Below are 24,057 nucleotides of genomic sequence, written 5' to 3' on the forward strand. Positions count from 1 at the left end.
CAACTGGCAATTGGTAGCAAAGCCAGGAGGTGGCCAGAGAGAGAAGCGTAAGTAGAAATAATGGCATTTGACTTAATCTCAGCTGCTTTAGAGATAAGATAAAAATAAGCCTGCACAAATCTGCTCTCCAAGGTAACAATTATCTCTGTTGTTTACAAACACAGAGATACCAACACAGTACTCGCACAAATCTGTTTTGGACACCATGACCGTTTCCTCTTCCTCTGAGTGCAAGGGAAAAGACATGACTGTGAGAAGGGATGAGTATATATAGGCCACAGAACCCCTCCCTGAAATTTTCATGAAGCCACCAGTCTCCTGTCATGCTGGATGATATCTTTTAGTACAACACTCAGACTTGAAAGACTTACAATGCTGCTGAAGGCACCATGTCTGTGGATTAATTGTATAATCAACTGATAATGTGCTGTGTTTAAGAAAAAAAAAAGAAAAAAGGATGACATTTCATCATTGGAAAGTGTAAAATACCTTTGGTCTTGCTAAGCCTTCTCTATGGGATGGAGACCTACCTATTAGCAGTTTTGTTCCTGAGTAGATCAGCTCTGAAAATTTGGAAGGGAAGCCTAGGAGTTGTTGGTACAGAAAGAACTTCAGGAAATCCAGATAGTGTGTTTCCTTCAGTGTATTCTGGCTTGATTTCTTCTAGTGTCTATTTGGTTGCACACCTCTGGAGCTCCTCCTGTGTGTTAGCATGGTGCTGTCACCTCCTTGGACTTGACCGTCTTCTTGGTGTCCATAGGACTCACAAAGAAACCTTTCTTACATGTTCACTTTTTTTCTCAATATCATACATGATGATTTATGCTAGGGTCTGTGTTACAATACTGGTCCAACCTGCAAATGTAAAAGTGATTTCTGCAGCCCTTACACAAGCCAGATCCCTGTTAGCACAGTACCATAATACAGACCATGTCCTTCCAGACTGGGTCTGTCAGTTTGTGCTGTATCAACACCTTCCCCAGCTACATATCTCACTGATGTTACTGGAACAAGAGGAGAAACCCAGCCCAGCTGATGTATATGCTATGTGTATGAAATCAGGCCACACATCTTTGTATCTTGTGAGCCTCTTCTGGACCCAATTTTCTAGTGTTAAGACATCTCTTTCAAATGCAGGACACATGCTACTGTTGGGAATGGTAAGTGGGCAACAGTGTCAGGAGGCCTTGGCTGAAGTTATAGCCTTCTCTTCACTATTTCTGTATGTGGGGTGACAATTTAGGTGTTTTGACTCATTTTCAAGTGCTCTCCATGTCCTTTGCGTACAAAGCTTAAGTAGTTCTTTTAAAAGTGGAAGCCCATTGGGCTGTAGATTCAAAACAAAACCAGGTCAGAAACTACATTAATATACTCTAGACATGTTGGACAGTATCATGGCTTTACTTCTATCTTCTATCTCTTCTCCAAATTGATTTCCTTCTGATAACTTTCCTTCTCAAGCATATAGCCTGACACTCTGGAAAAGGGAAGGGGGTTTCTGAATAGGTGAGTGAATAGTAACTGTCACTCAGGTTTTCCTGCTGAAATCATTCTATCCAACTGGAGTGAACATGCGTCAGGGGAATAAAACCATATGATTTTAAGATTAAAATAATGGTTGATAGTACAGGAAAGGAAAAACTGGAAGATTTGGGGAAATTAAAAGAAGAGGTATTCATTCAGACAATAGATATAGACTGCTTATGTGTGAAGGCCACATCATTTATAGAAGGCATGGTGAAGACATGGGGTTTAGTCTGCAGCAGGGAAAAAGAAAGGGATTGAAGCCTGTTCCCGTGTGTTGAAAGAGGTGGTCTGCAAGAGGTGGACAGTCGCTACCCAGGGATGCTGATGTGTATGTTATTCAGCAGCTGTTTAAAACCAAAACATAAAAGTTTCTCAGATCCTGGATCAGAACCCAGCCATGTCTAACCCCTCAGCTCAGCCAGCACTCCCATATGTTCTGCTTCTGCCTTGGGTATCCAGCTGCGCAATTTCACAGAGACTGGGAAAGTTCCTTGTCCATCATATGCCTCAGAGCTGGTTCTTGGGGACCCTTCTCTCCTCAGCAAGATTTGAGCGTGGAATATTTTCAGGGATAAGAGGAAATTCAGTCTCACTTTCCAGCCTCTGGGGTTCATGCTAAAAGTGGAAGACTGAATAATAGAGCTGAGGCAGAGAGACAAGAAAAGAAAGGCTGCAGCCTTCTGTCTTTGGGAGAGGACTCTTACTCTGCACCCCAGAAAAAAACTCCTGAACCCCTACAATTTCAGGCATATCTTCTGGGTTAGCTAAAGGCACCTCTTATCCTGTGACCACTGAGATTATTTCAGCAGCAATCCTGCAGCACTCAATAGGTATCTGGTGGCCTTGGACTGAATGCTGCATCAGTGTCTCTTCTGTGTCTGAGCCATGTAAGTAGCTTCAGTCAAAAGCCCTTTGAGTCAATAGCAAGAGCCAATTACTAGGATCCAGTGTACTAGCTGTACATCTGAGCTATTCCCTTTATAGTCATTAACAAGAATAGGTGCAGTTAATCTATGTTTCATTTCCATCTTAAAGAAGACATCTAAAATGTCAGATAAATTGAGTTCTAAAAGTACCATTTCCACTGTCTGTACAGAGAGAACAGAATGAACCACTCAGATACACACGTCCACCTGGCTGACCTCTGAAATTAGGTAAAATGAATCCCATTCCTAGAGACTTGCCAGACAGCAGAGCACCCTCAAGTTTTAGTACCATGGGAGCTTTAGTACCCAAATGAAGGCACTGTAAAACAGTATAAGGAGCTAGGGGAGGAGGTAGGAAAGTTAATACTGCAACACACAAGCATGCATAACCCAGATTAGGCATTCATGCAATCTATGCAAAGTGTGAAGCAGGGGATAAAGCCCAGTACCAGGCAGGAGAGCCTAGCCTCTAATGTGGATCAATAGCTGCAAAATCTGCCCAGTATAATTACAAGCAAAAGATGGGACAGTTGCTTCTCCTAGGAACACTCAACAGGGAGAGATAACTTGCCCTTTTCTATGCAGATACCAATGGGTAGTTTATTTACTTCCCCTGGGGAGTCCCAGTCTGCCAGGGGAGTGGAGTACTTGGCAGAGAGGACTTTTCAAACACTGCACTGAAAGGGATTGCTGGGTATAACATAATTCAGTGCTGACTGGAACAATAATTAGAGGGCAGGTCTTGTCCCATGGGTCATGGTGCCTCCATATCACTTGAGAACCTAGGATGCCTTCCAGCTTCTCCTCACCACCATTTCACTAGTCATTACTGGTACCTGCATTTTCATTTTTAGTGAGACATTTAAGCACTTCTAAAAACCCAGCCCTGGCCACATGCCAATCACCATCTAACCCATCTGCAACCATCATCACTGAAGATCTCCAGTGGTCTGTGTGATCTCACATTCCCAGTAAGTGGTTCCTCTAGGCTGACTTCAGCTTCTCTCCCAACAAAAGAAAGTTCCAGCATAGGCTCAGTGGGAGATGACTGCATTGCAGCTTCTTCCAGCTTCTGCCCCTGTGGAGTTTTGGGTAATAGTTCTTAAAACAAATTCATTTTTGTTCATTTCCAGGGGAGATGATGTATGGGATTTGGTGTAATTTGACAATGGCCCATTGTGGAGCCTTGCAAGGCAGGCACTTATTCCTTAACTTTCCTTTTCTGCATAAATTGTGAGCTGTTTCCTTCCAATTTGCTGTTTTTTTCTTGGCCTCTACCCAGGAAAACACATTCTTTTTTTCTCAGAGAAGAATTTGTCTTGAAAAACACAAGCTATATTAGCACTTATGACCTGGATACACATACTCAGTAAATAATAGGATAGAATCATAGAACCATAGCATAGTTAGGGTTGGAAAGGACAATAGGATCATCTAGATCCAACCCTCTGACATGGGCAGGGACACCTCACACAAAGCTCTGTCCAACCTGGCCTTGAACACTGCCAGGGATGGAGCATTCACAACTTCCCTGGGCAACCCATTACTGTGCCTCACCACCCTCACAGGAAAGGATTTCTTCCTTATATCCAATCTAAACTTCCCCTGTTTAAGTTTGAACCCATTACCACTTGTCCTATCACTACAGTCCCTAATGAACAGTCCCTCACCAGCATTCCTATAGGCCCCCTCCAAATATCAGAAGGCTGCTATGAGGTCTCCATGCAGCCTTCTCTTCTCCAGGCTGAACAGCCCCAACTTTCTCAGCCTGTCTTCATACAGGAGGTGCTCCAGTCCCCTGATCATCCTCGTGGCCCTCCTCTGGACTTGTTCCAGCACTTCCATGTCCTCTTTATGTTGAGGACACCAGAACTGCACACAATACTCCAAGTGAGGTCTCACAAGAGCAGAGTAGAGTGGCAGGATCACCTCCTTTGACCTGCTGGTCATGCTTCTTTTGATGCAGCCCAGGATACAGTTGGCTTTCTGGGCTATAAGCGCACACTGAAGCTGGCTCATGTTCATTTTGTCATCGACCAACATTCCCAAGTCCTTCTCTGCAGGGCTGCTCTGAATCTCTTCTCTGTCCAGCCTAAGGATTGTAAAATAAAAGCCAAAACCACATTTGGGTGTCAGGAAACTTGAGAAACAAAGAGGATGTCAACTGGAGACTCATAAGCATGATCTTTATTCCATCTCATTTCACTGTTGTTTGGCACCCTTAAAGACTGCACATCAATAGGTAGAGCTAGCCTTGAAGACCATGGCAGTTATCATCCTGGATCCCAGCCTCACATTTCACCTTGTTTTATCAAGTATCCCTGATAAATGCTTCAAATTCCTTGGTAGATGGGAGTAGGGTAACCTGTCCCACCAAGAGAGCTTATAATTTCCTCTGGTTCTTGGAGACCAGCTTCAGTCTTGAGACCCAGCTAACTGCATCCCTTCCAAAAATCAGTTAGGAGCAGCTGGAATATTGAGGTCAGTGATGGCTCTTTAATAGAAAAAACAGCTATATGCATGTTTGTTTCTTTTACCTGTTGAAATCACTATGGAACAATATCACAGGTGCTGAACTTGACAAGACAACAGCCTGGCTGCAGCTAGAGGGATGGAAAGGGATTAATTAAATTGTTTCGTAGGTTTGTGGGGTTTTTCCTTCCCCCTCTCCTCAGTCTTTAATTACTTGCTTTGGTTCATTCATATTATCTTCATTAATTGTGATTAATTGGCTGTGAGACAATTCTCTTTTTGCATACTTGTACAAGTAGGACCAGCTTGAGCAAAGTAAATAATGGGCCAGCACAGCAAACCTCTGGAAAAGTGGAAGATGGAGACTGCTGCTTATTTTTCCTGAAGTAGCTCCTCAGCAAGCTGGCTGGCTCTTATCTTTTGTGCTGAAGGAGGGCAAGGGTATGTGCTGTGGCCCTTCCTAGTACCCCCTTGCAGCTCCCACCCCTCCCATATCTCCTGTGGTGGCAGCAGCACATTGTGGCTCTTCAGTATCACCCAGATGTTTCTTTAAAATCCATGTACACTGGCCTTCCTGGGGCAGAGCAGAATTGATCCTTGAATGGTTGGGGCAAAAAATTCCAGTTTTACTCATAGTGCCTGGGAGCCTGGCTGTCTTACAATAGCTTTTCATTCCTGGAATTTTTGTTTGAATTCACTATTTCTCCCTTATCAGATCTGCATTTATTTAAGCATTTATTGAAGACCACATGGAGCAAAGGAACAGGCTTCAAATCTAGCAAGAAAGATGCTGTGTTGCCAGTTTGGAAAGGGCAGATCTAGCTCTTCTTCTTTTCCTTCTTGTTATTATTATTTTGTTGTACTTTATTTTAATTATTGAACTGTTCTTATCTCAAGCTGTGGGTTTTACATTCTTTTGATTACCCTTCCCAACCTGGGTGGAGAAGGGAGGGGGTGAGTGAGCAGTTGCATGGTACTCAGGTGCTGCCTGGATTTAAACCATGACAGCCCTGCCATGGTTTTAGTACAGGCTGAGAGAGCTGAGCTTGTTCCACCTGAAGAAGATAAGGCTCAGGGGAGACCTTATAGCAGCCTTCCAATACCTAAAGGAACCCTACAAGAAATCTGGAAAGGGACTTTTTATAAGGACATGTAGTGAGAGAACAAGGGGTATTGGGTTTAAGCTGAATAAGTGTAGATTTAGATTAGATATTAGGAAAAAAAATATTCATCATGAAGGTGGTGAGGCACTGGCACAGGTTGCCCAGAGAAGCTGTGACTGCCCCATCCCTGGAAGTGTTCTAGGCCAGGTTGGATGGGGCTTTGAGCAGCCCGGACTAGTGGGAGGTTTTCCTGCCCATGGCAGGGAGATTGGAACTGGATGATTTTAATGCCCCTTCCAACCCAAACCATTCTATGATTCATTTTATGATGATTCTATAATAGATAGCACTCTCCAGGAAATGATTTGGGAACAGAATAGGCTAGCCTTCATTCCCAGAAGTTTGGGGGAGGCAGTCTTACTTGAAGAGGAGAAGGGAAGGGAGAAAGAAAGAGACTTTAAGTGTATGGATGCAAAGCAAGCCATGTTACTGGGTCTCCATGCCTGCAAACTGAATCAGGACAGGGACACCAGGACAATGCTATCACAGTGTTCTAGTGGCCAGATTGCATCTTGTCTGCAAATGAAATTCAAGTAGCTGAGAATAGAAATACAGCCAATCCTCATCCCATGGTTTGTCACCAAGGCCAAGGTCAGCCACAGTGTTAGCCCAAAGTCCTGAGGTTTGCATAAGAGGATGGAGAAGTTTCAGCAGGTACTTTTTTCCCTTTCCCTTTTTTGCCTTCACAGCATTCAAATTCACTGTAATTCAGGTATCAGGAGAGAGACTTCCCCAGACATTTTCTGGGAGCAGAAAATACTGAAGGGAATAAGCACTGGTCATTTTTTATGACCAGAGGGTCATAAAAATCCTTATGGTGCCATTGTTGTTTTTGGAGCTATTTGCATGGGCTACCTTGGAAGCTGAACTGCCTTATGCCTCCTACGCAGCTGATAGTGAAAGGTGCTCAAAATGGCTTACCAGAGAATCCTAAATTAGAATTACCCTGGAGGGCCTCCTGTCTCTTTCCATTGAGTGCAATTAAATAGGCTCTTAATTTTGGCCCTTTGAGTCTAACCTAAATTAGGTGTCTAAATACAGCCTGAATATCCATCTCTGGCTGTAAGTGTGGCTTTCTGAACTGCATTGACACCGAGCTGTCACAATGGAGTTTGTTAATCAATACTGGTTAAGAAAGCAAAGCTGCTGGGTGAGGGATGGAGAAAACTATATGCCATTATTCTGAACCTGTTGCCTAAAGCATCTGCTCACATTTTAAGTATAAACCAGACACATATTAGATGCGGAAAGGTCACAGGGAGGCAGCTTGGTCCTGCTCTCAGTTTACAGAGCATTCTGAAAGAAAACAAAGAAATAAAAACTATGCCTAAGCAGGTAACGAAAACAACTACCATATAAAAATCTGTCTTTAGTTACCTAAACTTTAGTGTAACTAAAGAAAACTAGCTCTACAGCTGTACAGATACTGTGATATTTACTGATACTTCACTATGCTAACTAAAACCAAGAAATCTTGGATTAGGAAGGACTGTTGTTAAAGAGGATTCTAATGTTCATCTTTCTATCTTTTTCATCTTACTGAAACTTTCAGAGTTGAGAGCTTTGCCAGAAGGTGTTTTTTTTTTTTGTTTAAGGTTCTTTCGGGTGCTATCAGGAACACACCACCTCTGTATCTACACTCAACATTTCCTTGTCTAGCGCTTGGCTCATGTTTATAAGACAGATTAAAGATGCAGTTGCCTTTTAGCTGATGTGGTATTCTGGTTCCTTTCATATGACCCAAACACATCTTGGCTCACCCTGAGATGTACTCTTCTTAGCTCTCACTTTTTTTTCCAATGACCAAAGTGCATCAGGACATATAAAAATGTCTTTTCTCCAACACTTGTATGTTTGCTAGTGAAGAATAAAGTTATCTATTGATGAAGTGCCATATTAAGCAGGGCTGTTCCTAGGCAGCTGCTGGCATCCAAGTAGTTGGGCTTAGTAAGCCAAAACACAGTGAAGGGTAGGACTCATTTATTCATGCATGTGGCTGTCTAAATATGTGTACTCATGCCTCAGGCACGTGGCAGATGGTAGCTAAGGTTTCTGAAAGTCTAAGTTAGCAGGTCTGAGTATAAGCAGGTCTTGAGTTCAGATTCTGGAATGGAAAATCACAGCTTGGAAGTTGGTATGGAATCAGAATATGGATTGAGAAACTGTTACATAAGGAAAATTTTTGTGTCATTTCCAGTGTGTAGCAGACTGAAAGAAGGTACTTGAAATGTCCCCAGGCATCTTAACTGGGTTGCTTCCCATGCAGGAGCATTCTCATTGTAAATGATTCTTCCTCATCTTCAGGGAACTGTCTGCCAGAATGCTGCAGCTAAAGTGCTAATTAACCAAAACAAGACAAGGGATCAATAAAATATCTGCCCATTGTTACTTTAATAATTTCACATTCCTGCTTCATCCCTCAGTCTTCTCTAAATCCGCTTTTTATTCTCATCAAGGGGATAATAATTTTGGCCCCTAGTAACGCTCAAACTAGGTTGACATGCACAGGCAAGTGTAGTACCGGTCTTCATGCATCAGATGCACTATTTGCATAGCAGGACCTACCAGTTGAGTTTTGGCCTAGTAAGTGTTGGCATTTGATTTTGTTTTCATCTCAGTGAGTGGCGTTACCTTAATACAAATATCAACTTCAAACCACTGATCTCTACCTTACCAAAAGTGCGTCTAGACAGAAAGACATTGGCTAACAACTCTTACACTAGACCTGCTAACAGCTTTCCAGAGAAATCCTAGAATAATAAAGTATTTTGAGTTGGAAGGGACCCATATGAAGCATCGACTTCAGTTCCCTGCTCCTACCTAAAACTAAACCATATGACTAAGAGCATCATCCAGATGCTCCTTGAACCCTGACTTGGTGTCATAACCACTTACCTGGGGAGTTTACTCCAGTGACAACCACCCTCTCAAGTGAAGAACCTTTTCCTAATGCCTAATTTGAACTTCCTTCAATGCAGCTTCATTCCATTTCCTCATGTTCTGTAAATGGTCACCCAAGAGGAGATCAGCACCTCCTCACCTGTGGCCTCCCTTAAGGAAGCTGTAGACTACAAAGAGGTCACCCCTCAGCCTTCTTTTCTCCAATCTGACCAAGCCAAGCCAAGCAAACTCAGCTACTGCTCTTGAGTTTTATCCTCAAAATAGTCTACCAGTACAAACCTGCTCCCACCTCACTGAGGTATCCTAAACCTCCATACCCATAAAGCTAATGTCATCCAGGTCCAGTGTCACTCACCCATTCTGTCTTCATGACAACACTACTTCAGCAATACCTATATTTTGGATGGCATTTAATAAATTTTTCTTAATTACAGGAACAGTCACATAGGACAGGTTTTTATGACAAACTTTTCCTTAGTCCTGTGTCATGCTCTTTCTGCAGATCTAGGATGCTCTTTTCTTTCTGTGTGACCTCATGTCAAATATATTTTTGGGCATTAAGGCCCTGTGGTTTAATTAATATGGCTGCTACTTTTTCTCCCCAGGGCTAGGCTGAAGAGTGACCTGACATGGCAGTGTCGGATATGGGAAATTAATTCCCAGCCATTTCCTCCCTTCATCAGTCATCAGCCAGCTGCTGCCCTCAGACCTGATAATTATACAAGCACTTCAGATAGGACTTGCTAATGAAGGACCATGGAGTTTTTGTTCTTCTCCTGTTGAGAATGGGTCTGCTTCTCCTAAGCTTCGTTGCTGTGAAGTTAGGCATTCAACCCAAGGCAGTCATCCCTTTCTGCCTCTATGGTCAGGAGGGAGAGAGAATCTGATCTTCGCAGAGTCATTCATCTCATCAAAAAAAGATATCTAAAATAGGCAGGTATGAAAACAATAATTCTGGAAGTTAGTTTATCTTTGGTATTTGTAGCCTAGAGCTTCATTTGTATCAGCTAAAGCTAGCTCCCATTAATCTGTCCTAAATGTGGGCAGTTCTTGCCAGGAAAAATGTGCATCTTCTTTCTTGTATAGCTGGTAAAAGCTCACTCTAAATATTTACCAAGAAAGAGACAGAAAGGGTAGTCACAGTTGGAAGATTATGAGACCTACAGCTTTGGTGTCTGCACTTTGCTGTTTGGGTGACAGGGAGGTGAGAACTGCACAGACATATGAGCTAAAGAAACAAATACAAATCGCTCTAGATTCCCCCACAGCATTACCTAACTTTATTACAAAGCTGTGAAATCTAATGCTTTGTTAACTTTTATGTCATACGTAAGCACTGGTATTTAGCCTTCTATATAAAAACACATTTTAATTAGTTACACAGTTGTGAACAACTATTTGACAGTAGCAGCAGGCTGTGAGAATACAGTGGTATGCTGGTTAACATGCGCTGGCCCCACACACTCATCCTCATCATGGCAAGAACATCTCACTAGTTAAGCCTTGAAGACTTGCAGAAGAGGCACAAAGAAAAGCCCCACAATTAGAGTGACATAGCATTTTATCACAGACCATTGCCCACTCTCTGCTGCACAGGATGCATGAGCCCCAGCAGCCACCGCTTCCAGCTGGGTACTCTGTCCTCATTTATGCCTGGCTCATTAAAAAAACAAGCTGCAAATACTAGGTGGTATCCATGGGATGAGGTGGAAGCTTACAAATTTATGTGCTGGACCTGTAACTGGATGGCAGAGCTGGTGGCAGCACTTCACAGTCGCAGCACGTTTAGTGTGCTGGTTATATCAGAGTTTGAGCATGTCCTTAGAGCCAGCTTCAGCCCTGAGGCTGTGTGCCTGTCTCAGCATGGCCAGAGTGCAGAGCCTGATGCCTGGCTAGGGGACAGGCAGACCCAGCTCCCCACTGCTCCTCACCCTCTGCACACACGGTCTGAAAACCTCTGGCAGTGAACATACTGCCTCAAAAATGGCATTTCACTTGGAGCACTGTTACGCAAAGAGCTTGTTTGTTCGTGTGCTGTCTGCCATGAACTCCACTGAAGGATGATGCTGACCATCTGAGAAGCAACAAAGCAGTGCACACAAGTCTGTAAAGAAAATGTTTTATTTAAAGTGTTAAATACCATCACCAGAATGAGTTTGATTTACATTAGTTGGTGTTTATTACAGGCCTAATCTGCCCTTTTTTTTTGTCCCCCCAACTGTAATTCCTTTTAACTTTTTAAAACGTACTATGTACAAGACAGCAGTGATCACTGGAATAGTGCTATTTACATGACTAAACCATAAGTAAAGTTGCAGACATGTGAAATTAAAAAAAAATAATTTTTTTAAAATAAATACTGCATAATGACAAGTATGTACAAACCTTCCATGTGTCATGTCCTTGATTTTAAAATTTGAAATAATTTATATAGGACTATGCATACAAGAATGCGTGAGCACATCTCACAGTATGTATTTTTGTTTAATATCCTAGGGGATACTGTAGACTGCATGTTAGTAGTATTTATTTGCTGCTGGTAGACAGGTGTCTAAATTATTTCAATAAATATAATTTTACCAGTCTGTCCATTAACTTAACAATAATCCATTATATAAACTCTGAAGACAAGACACAATCTTGATTTATATGATATTGCACAAAGTAAAAGGCATTTTAAGTGATACTGTTATTACTTTTGCCCTTGTATGAGGCATGCACAATTTCTTAATGGGAAAGTTCAATAGATTTTCAAATAAAATCAGAATAATTCTGTGTGGCCTTACAGGTAAATGTAATGTATATTTCAAAAAATTATTGCAAGGTTTCAACATTTACCCTTAAATACGTATTAAAGGCATACAAAGACCCAGAAAAAAAAAGGATATTTTGTTATTAAATGCTAGCCACTTACATTCCCTTCAAATAATGTAATTTAATGAGAAGCCCGAACTTGCAGCACCACCCAACGGTAATTACTGTCTGCTACAAAAAACAGGTTTTTGAAGATCCATAGACTGCATTGAGGGTTCTGGTAATAATGTCAAACATCTGTCAGAGTGGTACTGCTAAGTTTTCTTTAAGGATATTTTATGAACCAAGGATTGATATTTTCCAGATTGATATTCCCTAATTTTGTCATTTGCAACACAAATGTACTTTGTGAAAACGGAACTTTACAGCAGAACTGTACAAATTCGTAACCTTTGTTGCTTTCGCAATTGCAAAAATGTAGCAATTAATTTGGTTTAGTGCAAATAAAAGTGTTTAAATTTATTTCCTAAAGATCAACCAGGTACTTAATTTTTCATCTTTTCAAAAACCTTCAAGAAATGATAGTTCAACCTTTGAATGAAAGATGCTGGTGCTGAAAACAAATTTACTGAAGACATCTTACAATGGCCACATGATTCCAGTATTTTGCTGCAGAATTCAATTTGAAGGTGAGAAAAAATGAAAATAAGTTACCATGCACTGTACAATAAATTGCAAAAAGTTCAAATATCTTCTTTATCAAATACATGCTGAATTACATTAATGTACTCCCAAGCCATGTTGCAAAATCATTTTCAACATGCTTGAAAAAAAAAAATTCTTAAACAATATTCTTCTCAAATAATTCAGAAATGCAGAGCAATCTGCAATCCTGAACCAATGGGGCATAAGAGACTAACAAGTAAGTCAAAAGGTAGGCATTTTAGAATATGATGATCATCCTGGGAAGAGCCAAAGGAAGAAGGGAGACTGGGAGGAGAGATAGAGAAAGGAGGAGGTAAAAGAAGTATACAATTTGCACATTATGTTGAACTTTACAAGGCTTGTACCTTTTACATTTAAATAAATTTAATATATTACACTTATTTCTTGTCACATAAACAGAATTTTAAATATTTGCTAGAAATTATTTTTTTTATTTTTAATATACGTCTGCAAAAATACAGACCATGACTGGTTTAAAGAATGATAAACGTGGTGTGTCTTTGTATCACCCTGTTGCATTCTCTTCCCTTTAAAACCATGCACTAGTGAAATTTATTTTTAAAAATAATATAAATTATTGAAAATGGCTGATTTTTTTTTTGCAAGTTGCAGCCCAAAGAAAATAATTTAAGTGTTCAGCTAAATCTGTGTCCATGCAAAAAAGTTTCTTTAATTTCATACAGTACAGTATATCCACAGAACTTTATTTTTTAGAGTCCATCATATCTGGGGTTTACTGTATCTATAGCTGGAGGTATGAAGCCCCCCATTTTAAGTGTTGAACCTTTTCAGTATGAAGAGTTTTCAGACCTCAAGCAACTGTTTCAAACAACAGTCGACTTCTCCAGCATCCTTACATTCTTCTTTTCTTCCAATGTCTGCTAATCCACTCACTTGTAGCATGGCTTCATGGGAGAGTAACTCCGTTTCTGTGGCATAACCAAGCCTTAGGAGTGTAGGGCAGATAAATAAAGAAATGGGAGCAACAAAACAGATATGCCATTGAAAGGACTTTTGTTGCATGAAACAGATTGATTCTTTTAGTTTAGTCCATGGCTTCAGATTGGACCAAAACTGAGTGTCCCTGAACTCCAAACCTATCAGTTCCTCATGATTTCAGTCCTTCACCTGAGGGCCTTCCATAGGGCACAATGTGTGCAACTTCCTTGAGAACACAGGATCGCGTTGCAGCCCTAGAAACAGGCTCAGAAGACACAACATTAAGCATGCAGTGTTACCAGGGTTTGCGACCTGTAATTTAATTTTTTTGTAACGCTGGTTGCTATGACAACAGTTTCACAGCTGCTATGAGCGAGCATACGAAGGTCCTGTTGAACTTTCAAGAGATGATTGGGAAGCTCTTCTAGTGAGAGGAGCTAAAGTTGGGTCTACTAGGGAAGAAGGAGGGAAGAGTTTGAACCACCCAATCACCATGTTGGACAGGTCCAGTTCATCTAAAAGTATCTGTGCCACTCCCATAAAGGATTTGTGGTCCATACGTCCATAGTCTCCCCAAACAATTATCTGTTGTCAAAGGAAACACAAGAAAATAGAAAAAAATCAGCAAAGATTATGAGAACTTCAGTCTGATTTATTAAATGCCTCTGCTTATTTAATTATAGTAAGGAATGACATATCTGACTTCTGACATAGTTTAGTTCTGTGTACATTAAGTCACAGAGATGACCTGGCAGTAACAGAACAGTTACCCATGACACTAAAGAAAGTCCAGTGAGAGATGGAGCCCATATGTATAGTAGAAGTATAATAATCTACAACTTCTGCTCACACTTTCTGCTCACATCAGCAGTTATTACTGTAGGATTTATCTGCTCAACAAGTATTTGAAATAGCAGAACTTGCCAAATGAATCATGAAAAGAAGTTTGAAATTCATTCAGTGAAAACTGTGCAGGTGATGTTTTCAGATTCAGAAGAATATTGATGTAAATTACCTGTAAAACTTTTCCTTGGGGACTTTCTTCAAATGATAGAAGTTGCTGATAAAGTGGTTCCAGCGTTTTTCTTGCTACCTTTGTTTTCTTTTTGGCTATGCAGACTCCATTTTCTAATAGATACACCTTTACATATGGTGCTTAGAAGAAAGAAAATAAAGAACAATAACTAAAGAAGAAGTGGAGATCTTTTTACATAACAGATGCACCATATGATAAAAGCTGCCTTTTACAGAATATGTAACTTATGCAAACAAATCTTCACAAGCAATTTTAACACTTATCTACATGCTAATCCGTGTATTTTCTTTACTTTTCTCCCTGGTACAATTTTTTCTTGACATCTTTTTGTATCTCTCTTATCATAAAACAATTCAGATTCTGACCTGGAAAAAAATCACCTATTCCTATATATAGTATCCCTGTACTGTATAATATACAAAATAGGCCTGTTTGTTAAGTAAATGAATGACTTGTATTGACTTTGGTGAGATTTGGATCAATGCTCCAAATTGTTAGTAATTTAAAATTATCTACAAGGTGAAAATGAGTGAAGAAAAGACTCTGACACAATTTCTATTTTAGCAGAAGAGCTTGCTAAAAATATGATTATATTGTCCTTTTCACATAGTGTTATAGGACATCAGATTATAAAATAAGGAGTAAGTATCAAATACTGGTCTACTTTTCTAGTGGGTAGCTATTCCACGGCTCTTGATTCCCTCTTCATCCCGAAGATCTTATGTACTTCTTCATTACATACCTTACTTTCTATGCTATAACCAAGGATGTATTCGCTATTACTAAAATACTTCTGAGTCTTCTCATCGCCCAGATACCAGTCTGATTTTCTTTCCTCTTGAAGTAGTGTTGTTTTTTTGTATGCCATTTCAATACATTATGCATTTCATTTTACAATACTGTAATCTGCTAAGTGAATTTGCAAGGAGTTTACCTAAATTGAACACTAAAGCCCCAGAAACTGGGGCTTTGCAGGATTATGCTGCTGCGATTTTTCTTCCTTACCTGGCAGTGTCTTTGAACCTGGTTTTACAACAAGGCCACGGGCTCGGATTATTTCTACTTCCAGTTGTCCTTTCTTGTCCATCATTCCCACCTGGATATCTCCTAGACAACAAAAAGAAATCCTGGCATTGCAATTCAGAAATTCTTAAATAAATTAAATATTCTAGGATGAATATTGTTGTATCATCTGCAACCTACCAATAAGTATGATCTGGATTTTAACAGATAATTTAATACTTATCCTCTTCACTGCTATTTACATTAGTAAACAGTTAAAAACCCCTGCAATAACATCTTGTCTCTCATTTCCCATGCCCCTATCACTTCAAATTAATTTTTTTTGTCTTAACCATTTCAGATTAAAAAGGTTGCAAAGGAATTAGTACAAAGCAACTCTGTAAAAATGCTTGAAATCTCTTCACCATGCCTCTAGTGTAAGACAATGTATGAAAAGATCACGTGTGAATATAAAAGTCTGTGAGCATAATAACAACCTAGATTCCCCTTTTTATTCAATACTATCAAGTGATTCAGAGAACAGATCGGTCTCATTAGATACATTTTAAAGATGGAAAACTGAAGAGATAAAATACTGAACTTTTCCAAGCTCCTTTCAGTGCCTTAATAAGCATCCACAATTACATTCAGCTTTGACTGAGGTTATAGTTTTGGTCTTAACTGAGTTGTTCAAAACCACAGGGGAAATTTGTATATAATGACTTAGAACCTAGATAATCTCTTATGTTCTAATTACCAGACCCAGTAAGTTATATCCTACCTACAGGACGTAAATGCTTACCCATTGATGGTGTTGCCAAAGTCTGTCGTCCTACAAGCTGGGCAGGACCAAGTCCATCCAGAAAATCACTGAACTGGCTGTCTGCAGCCAACCTCACACCAGGGAAGATCAAACTAAAAAAAAAAAGGCAACAAAGAATAAAAAAATACACTTGTATTTGTCCTTTTTTGTTTTCTAGATGATTTGCACTTAATGTTTACGGTTTTGGTACTACCGCTCACAAGGCACTTACACTGACAAGATTACAAACAATTATGGTAATTTTCAGAACTTCACAATGTTTAACATCCTCCAGCATAAACAATCAGGCGAAGGAAGCACTAATCCTCACTGTATCTAATTTCCACATTAATATTTTCCCCTCATGGTCTCTTTTCCCAATATATTAAAGACCATTATTAATTATTGTAGTATTCATAGGAGACCAGTTCAGTAAGATACTAACACATACCCTTGCCAGTAATTTAGTTACGCGAAGGTACAATTGCTCATGTTTCTCAGTCAGCGTGAACTCAGTGGCTGAATGTCAAATGCATCCAGCAAAATTGTTACATTAGACTGAATACTGGTCATCATTTTTTAAAATCAACTTTTAAAAACATAATTAATTACAAACATTTTGTTGAAAATGACTTTGGAAATGACATCCACTCAATAATGGAACTGAAATCTATTGTGGCAAATTACTAAAGTAATTCTTGCCATAAATTATCTGTGATGCATTACAAGGCAATGAGAACTAATGAGATTTGTAATGAACAGCCATAAATACATGACCAACTCAAGTGCATATAGTGCACCAAACTGGATGTATAAGATATACGTAGATCATCTAGGGTAGGTGGTGTATCATCCAGTATAGTTATATCATCCAGTGCTGTAAATATCACTAATAAATCTATCCACAATAAGATTTTTTGGTGTAATGTCTTGGACATACCACTCAGAAGTCTTTAACTTAGGCTTTTAGGAAAAGCATGATACATGACAGCCTCATACTTCATTTCTTCAGGATTAATTAGTAGAATCTTTGAAAAACTCTCGAGCCCAGTGAATGACACCTGGAAATGGTCTGGAAATGCTTTGCTCTGCAAAGCACAGACATACATGGGAGTATTCGGAAAAGAACCTGTCCTCTTCTGTCTTTTATCCAATGCACTGCACCTGCTTCCCCTCCTGCCCACCATATGCTGATGCTCTGACCCATCATATGCCTTTCTCATGGCGCGGTAGAAATGATCCTCATCCTTCCTTCACCAACAGGGGGAGACTCTTTTGGTCACAGGGGAAGACTTAGGCTTGGTCCATCAATGACAGTAGCTTATGAAGGGAATTCTGACTGAACAGGACCTACATGTCTCACTGCACTTTTGTCTAACTGCCAGTTTCATGCAGAAACATCAGGTAACCACAGTTATAACTGCTGCTTACTTTCCCTCAGAGCTGTAGCTGTTCATGCTCCCATCTGTTGACTCCCGGCTGGCCTGACGGGTCATCCAGTTCCTCATCTCCACAGCCAGCCCTGTCTCGGTGCTCCTCTGGACGGTGCTCCGCAGCTTCTTGCCCCCTGCTTCTGCAGAGACAGAAGAGAAGCCCCCATTACACCACGCTGTCACAGCTGGGCAGCCCTGTGGAGCCCCACTGCAGGCGGCACACCACCACTCCATGTGGCAGAAACACTTGAAGCCAGAAATTAATGACCTGTACTAGAACTTCAATATTAAATTTACCATTTTCTTAATAATAGGCAAGCAGCATTGTAAATCTCTTTTTCAGGACCTTTGTTCTGTCACCACCTGTGTCCCAGGGGCAGACAACATACACACCACAGAAGTCTGCGCACAAGAGGTAACCAGATTTACACTATCCATAGCCTAGTGTGTTTGAAATGTTTTCTCTGGTTGAACACGTCCCTTTTAGGAGTTTAATTAAAATGTCACCATTATGTTGAAACCTGCAGTGTCTGAGGAATGTTTTAATTCAAATGAATTATTTGATGTAAAAACACTTGCTCATTACCTGCTAAATTAAGTTACAGATATCCATTAGTGAGGCTAGTAAACAACAAATCAAGAATCTTCTCATGCTTTCTTCTCTATTCACACTCTTATTTAACTAAGTGCTTTAACTATCTAAAAAATACAGTATTGACTTTTATGCACAGTATGAAACTTTATTACCACTTCCAAGAGTAAAAATTCTTGTATCTGCTTGCAGAGTTTAATTTTAACTGTAAAAACAGCAAAGTGGCAGATACTTGGGTATAAGGCAAGGAAAAAAATACTCAAAACTTAATATAGTAGCATTGGACTTTTTGATGAAGACATCAGTTGGAAGATATATTGAAAGCACCACCAAAAAAACACCCCAAAATGTAAACAGATAAATGAGTAGGAATAAAGCTTTACTTGTTCTTTCATTAATAAGACAGACACTCCATATAATTTCTGATTTTAAATGCTGTTCCTTGCAATGGCTCAAGGAATTACATTTTCTTTCTGTTCAATATGCCTCTAAAAGTGATTTGTGACATACTGATATTATAGAAGAGCAATAACTCTAAATGTACATGACATTGAATAATAACAAAATTCTTAAATATTGATGCAATGAGGGTAGACTAGTATCCAATAGCCTATGACACCTAGGAACTCGCTGCCATATGCAGTTGTTAGCAGCCTCTGCTGCCCTTTCCACCTTCTCTGGCTCATCAGGTACTAGCGATTTTATAAAGCAAATAAGCAAGGGAGGAGATTGTCCTGGGATAAGCACTTCCACACCCCATGGAGCACATGTGAGCACAAGGGCAGGCTTAGAGTAAGACCTTCACTCTCAGACAGGGAACAGAAGTACCACTGATGCCCACACTCAGTGTCCCTCTGTCCTGCAGGCTGCAGTGTCAATTGAAGCATCCCAGGCCCTCCAGTCAGAAGGGATGTTAGGTCTGATAACATGAGAATTTTAGTGCAGTAGGAAATAGACACCGAAAGCAACTCAAAACCCACTGGCCCCTTGTCAAGAAAGATTAATAACTTTGCTATATTCAGCAGTAGTGAGTCATTTCTACAGCAGTATCATGAGTGGTTCAAATCATATTGCTTATTACAAGCCTTCTACGCATTCCTTAAGATCATAACTTTTAATCAATATGTAAAAATAAGTGAAGTAATAATTTTCCTCTATAACTTCAACTGCCCACATGAATTTAGTATCCAATAGAGGGAAATAATTTTTTTACTACATCAAATCTGCTTCTGAAAATGCTCATCAGTATCTGGTGCAATAAATGAAAATAAAAAAGACACAAGCTAACATGACATACAAAAAATGAAGGCTGAAGTCAACAACTGCATTTCTGTTGGGTTGTACTGTTCCAAGTGTCTGCTGGTCTCATTATTTATATTAAATTAATGAAAGTTGGCAGCTGACTTCCAAAAAGATCCAGAGTTGTTCTAAAATCAAATCACTCATATCAAACAAATATTTCCACACAACTGCCAGGAGAAAAACGTGCTATTGTTTTGTAGAAAAGGTACACTGTGCCATAGTTACATGCAAAAGGAACACAACTCCTGAAGCCCCGTGCTCTTTTCTTTCAGGGATACCACTTTTCCATTGTAAGAGCTCTTTTGATTAGTAAGCCTTCATTTTCATGCAGTGCTGTTGGGTGGTGGTCATTCTCCGTTCATTGTTGCAAACACAAATTCTCTCATGCAAATCTAACAGCACATCTCCATCTTGCATGATTCTTCAATCTCTTCCTATCAGACCATTCAAAGTTTTGGAGGTTTGGGATAATTGTGTTTGAATATATGATATATGAAGGAGTATACAGTAACTTTTACTAATGAATAAGGCAGATTTTTTGTTCTGAATTAGAAATCTAAGTCTGTATGCCTTCACTGCGCCAGAACATTCACAGAAAAAAAATCAACACACCCGCTGCACATATATTTACTGTGAAATCAAGGCAGAACTGTTGCAATTGCCATTCAAGTCTTCAGAGAGGCACATGTGTGTACACTCTTAGCTTCCCTCTGAATCTTCTTTTTAAGCACTTTTACTTTCTCACATTCATTTTAACTGAAGTAAGTGTGCTGGTTCACATGAAGACATGGCCAGCTGAGAAAATATAACTTTGCTATAGCACTCAGAGTGAGTGCTTTTGTAAAAGGATAGGTGGTAAACTAATTATTTTAACCTTAACACTGAATTTAAGGAGGGTTGAGAGGAGGTTACATGAATAACTATTTTCCAGTTTTCAACAGAAACATAGCTCTGCTATGGTCTCAAAAGAGAAAGATCTGACTTTTCATCAATAAGGCTCCTAATAATGATATTGAGGCTTCCTGAAATAAGAGTTGAAGATTTTAACAGCAAAATGGCAATTCTGAATAGAAGTACAGAAGACCCAGATCACAGGCATGACTCCTGAGTCACTGCCTCAGAGATGAATAATATTTCAGATAAAACTTAGCTAAAATAGTATGTAAGAATACACATGAGAAGTACCCGCAATTGATTGCTCACAATACTAGAAATACATTGGTCCCTAGGAAAATGTAATAAACCAAAAATAATCCTACAATTTCTCAAACAAGTTGAAAGCAAAAAAAGGATTTACAAAACCCATAATTTGTGTTTCATAAATTCAGCATTAAAATACTTTAAAAGTTGAAATAAGCAATGAAAATGAAAAGTAGTTAAAGAAATGGCCTTTGGTGCCATACTTCTAAGCTGTGGCTGATAGATCCGGTTGAAGTTCTTACCACTCTAGTAAATCCAAACTGTTTTCCTGAATTCATGCTTGGAAATTAAAACCTTCTCTGCTGTATTAATTCAACTACTTGTGTGGCTGCATTCTGTACTGAACCCAGCCCAAAAGGCACAAACCAACAACATGTTTTAAAGTTGTTCTGTTTCTTTTAAGACAGATCATTTCCCAAAACGTTTGTGAAAACAAACATACCATTGAATGAACCCAACTGGGGTGATGCTAATCTTTAGCTAGATTACTAATTTGGGAATGCATCTGACACTAACACAGAAGTAAACATGTAACTGGTGACAATCTAAAAGTGGGGCTGATTTTATAACATACACACAACATCATAGCATTACTTATAACTTTATAACATTACAAAAATATATACTTACTGATAAAAAAACCCACACACTCACCTCATGCACACAGATTTTAATCCTACCAAATGAAAGGATGTGGAAACAAGCAAGTTAATAGGGTACTTTATTGCTAAGTACATCTCTGACCACCTACACCAAAAATAATTTTATTAACAATTCACTAAACTCTAATAAAGAACACTGAAAATGTTCTCCAAATTAGTATAATATAATTGCCCTAGAAAGAAGAAATTTCTCTCGAGTCGCCATTATAAAATATGGAACATATTATCTGAAAAACACTAGTTCAGATTCTTGCAGCCATATTGTAAGGAGTGGAATAAATTACCAGAAACAATTGCTCTGGCATTTATGAAAGCACATTCATTCTTACAGTTAATCACACTGGTAATTTAACTATTGTGGTTACTGCAAATAGACTCCACAGGCCACATTTTCTAAATTACACATGGAATTGTTTGTTCCCACAACTTGGAGTGCAAATCACTTGCAAATTAAAGGTGCAAAACTACTGATACGGATATCAGATGAGGACAAGTCGAAAACTGCAGTGAATGCAACAGATTACTTTCCACAATCTGGGATCTAGCCAGTTGCAATCTGACTCCAGTGAGGAGAGCAGAAGCTCTCAGCTTGCTCTCAGCAATAGCTTCCAACAACTGCTTGCCCCAGGCACAGAGCCCTGAGAGAGGACATCACTGGTGCAGGCAGAGGCAGGTTGGCTATACCAGTCCCAGATGGTACGTGATCTCTTAGTAGAACTTGTATTGAGTACAGAGCAGCTGTGGCTTCAGAAACACATGCAAGTGCTTGAGGTGCTTCTTTGCTCTCCCCACCTCACCAGAAAGGCTGCATAAAAACTGCCTCAGTATTTTCATTCGAACTCGTGTGTTAGAGTCACAAAGAGAATAAGCTGCCTTCAAGTGACCATTTTTCAAAAGTAAAGCTCTTCATGTTAAGAACAGGATGGATAAAATCATCAGAGGCATTCTAAGAACGTTTGATCCTAGCTAAGAAAAGGGGGAATATGGTAGTATCAAACGCCCTTGCAGTTGCACAGTTCTCGGTCCAGAACAGCCCATATTTTGGACACAATGAATGAGCATTTAGCTCTTGTTGAAGCACTGCAGGGAGTTGGTTTTCACTTTCGTCACCCACAGACCCCAAGCAGCAGACATGAATTAGGATCCACTTAATGTAAGCAGGATTTGAGAAACCCAGATTTCACTGTCACCTCAGTTTGTCTATCGCACTGATTCTCAGAGGCCAGTGCTAACACCTAGCTTGTGAAACGCCGTTACAGTCCTGATGAAAGTTTTTACAGTGCATGCTGTCAGCATTTATGAAGCCCAAAGAACATTTGAAGGGATGGGGAGAAACTGTAACTGGAAGCCTTCCCTTACTTTGCAGTTGTAATGTAGGAAGGGAAGATCTGTGTTCCTGTTTCTGCTCCCATGAATACTGGAACATAAAACACTGAGAAATTCCTTGGACGGGAAAGGCCTGCCCAGATAAGCAGAGCTGCCTTCAGTAGGGAGGCTCTTCATTACAGGAGCAGCCAGGTTTGAGAGTCTGAACTGACAGCCTCAGTTTGCACCACAGATTTTTAATTTTCTGGGCAAGGTCTCACTACTTTCTCACTGTCAACCAAGAAATACTTCTTCACTCTTGCCCTGTGCCTTTATGTTTCCTGCTCTGTCTTTCCTCTGGCCACACTGAAAGCACGGTTAATTAAGGTTAATTAGGACAACACCTAAGAAAAAGTGAATGAAAGAGAGAAGTGAATGAAATAACTGCAAAACTGTTGTTTCAGCTTCTGGTCAAAGGCTGGTATAGAAGCTTTCAGGTCCCATTCTTGAATTACCACGTGGAAGTCCCAAAAGGCAGCCATCATAAATCTCAGTTGTTACCGAGATACAAAGCTTTGGCCAGATTGTAGCATCCTTTGTCTACATTACATTTCCTTGTTACGGCAAGGCTGGTAACATGTCCAATCTGGAAAAGATCTCTGTGGCTTGTTGTTGATGTGAAGTCAGTATACCACACATCACTTCTAAGTAATGCTGTGGTTTAGGGCAGGCACCTGTTCCTTATTCTTTTTGATGGGTTTGAAGCTGTATTCTACCACTTTTAATTTCACTGCTGTGCTGATGTCCATTTTTCAGTCCTGCTGACCCTTCAGCATATTCTTAAGAGCATCAGACAATAGAAACTGCTTTTGTCTGTGTGGGGCATCCACCAGCATAAGCTCTTCAACACTGGTGGTCACAGAACTTTTCAAACAATTTTTACAAGACTGAAGTGTTAACAAAGAGCTGGTTTTCCGCATACATGAGAATTACTTAATGTTCCTAAAAATCCCATATCCCCTGTATTATTACTCAGAATCACTAAACATTCTAGACATGAAGAAGACTAGTAGCCATCTCTGGCAGCTTAGAGCTTGTTTTCAGTATCTGCTCTACATAACATTCCCTGGAATTCCAATCAAGTATATACAGAACCATGGCACAGAGGTTTGCAGCTTGACCATTCAATTGACAAAGAATCTATCCCTGGTAACAGACAGCCAACAGACTGGGAGCTATCTCAGGGAATCAAAACTAAGTAACTGTACCTTTAAGGAGATGTGTTAGCACTTATGGGATTTCCACTTCTCTTTTG

At 39.8% G+C, this 24,057-nt stretch overlaps 1 protein-coding gene across 22 annotated transcripts in view; it reads right to left on the minus strand.

The window, feature by feature from the left end:
* Nucleotides 1–11,092: 11,092 nt before the first annotated feature.
* The window catches only part of RIMS2 (regulating synaptic membrane exocytosis 2), a 443,898-nt gene continuing 430,933 nt past the window's right edge, over nucleotides 11,093–24,057 (minus strand). For all 22 annotated transcript variants that reach the window (XM_034066365.1, XM_034065853.1, XM_034066047.1 and 19 more), the window contains 5 exons: nucleotides 17,680–17,821; nucleotides 16,249–16,361; nucleotides 15,450–15,551; nucleotides 14,424–14,563; nucleotides 11,093–13,993 (listed from right to left, as the gene is read on the minus strand). In XM_034066365.1, coding sequence (XP_033922256.1) covers nucleotides 13,775–13,993; nucleotides 14,424–14,563; nucleotides 15,450–15,551; nucleotides 16,249–16,361; nucleotides 17,680–17,821 — 716 coding nt within the window. In that variant the 3' untranslated portion in view covers nucleotides 11,093–13,774. The remainder of the gene's footprint in view (nucleotides 13,994–14,423; nucleotides 14,564–15,449; nucleotides 15,552–16,248; nucleotides 16,362–17,679; nucleotides 17,822–24,057) is intronic.

This window comes from Melopsittacus undulatus, chromosome 1, assembly GCF_012275295.1.
Source record: "Melopsittacus undulatus isolate bMelUnd1 chromosome 1, bMelUnd1.mat.Z, whole genome shotgun sequence".
Lineage (NCBI taxonomy): Eukaryota > Metazoa > Chordata > Aves > Psittaciformes > Psittaculidae > Melopsittacus > Melopsittacus undulatus.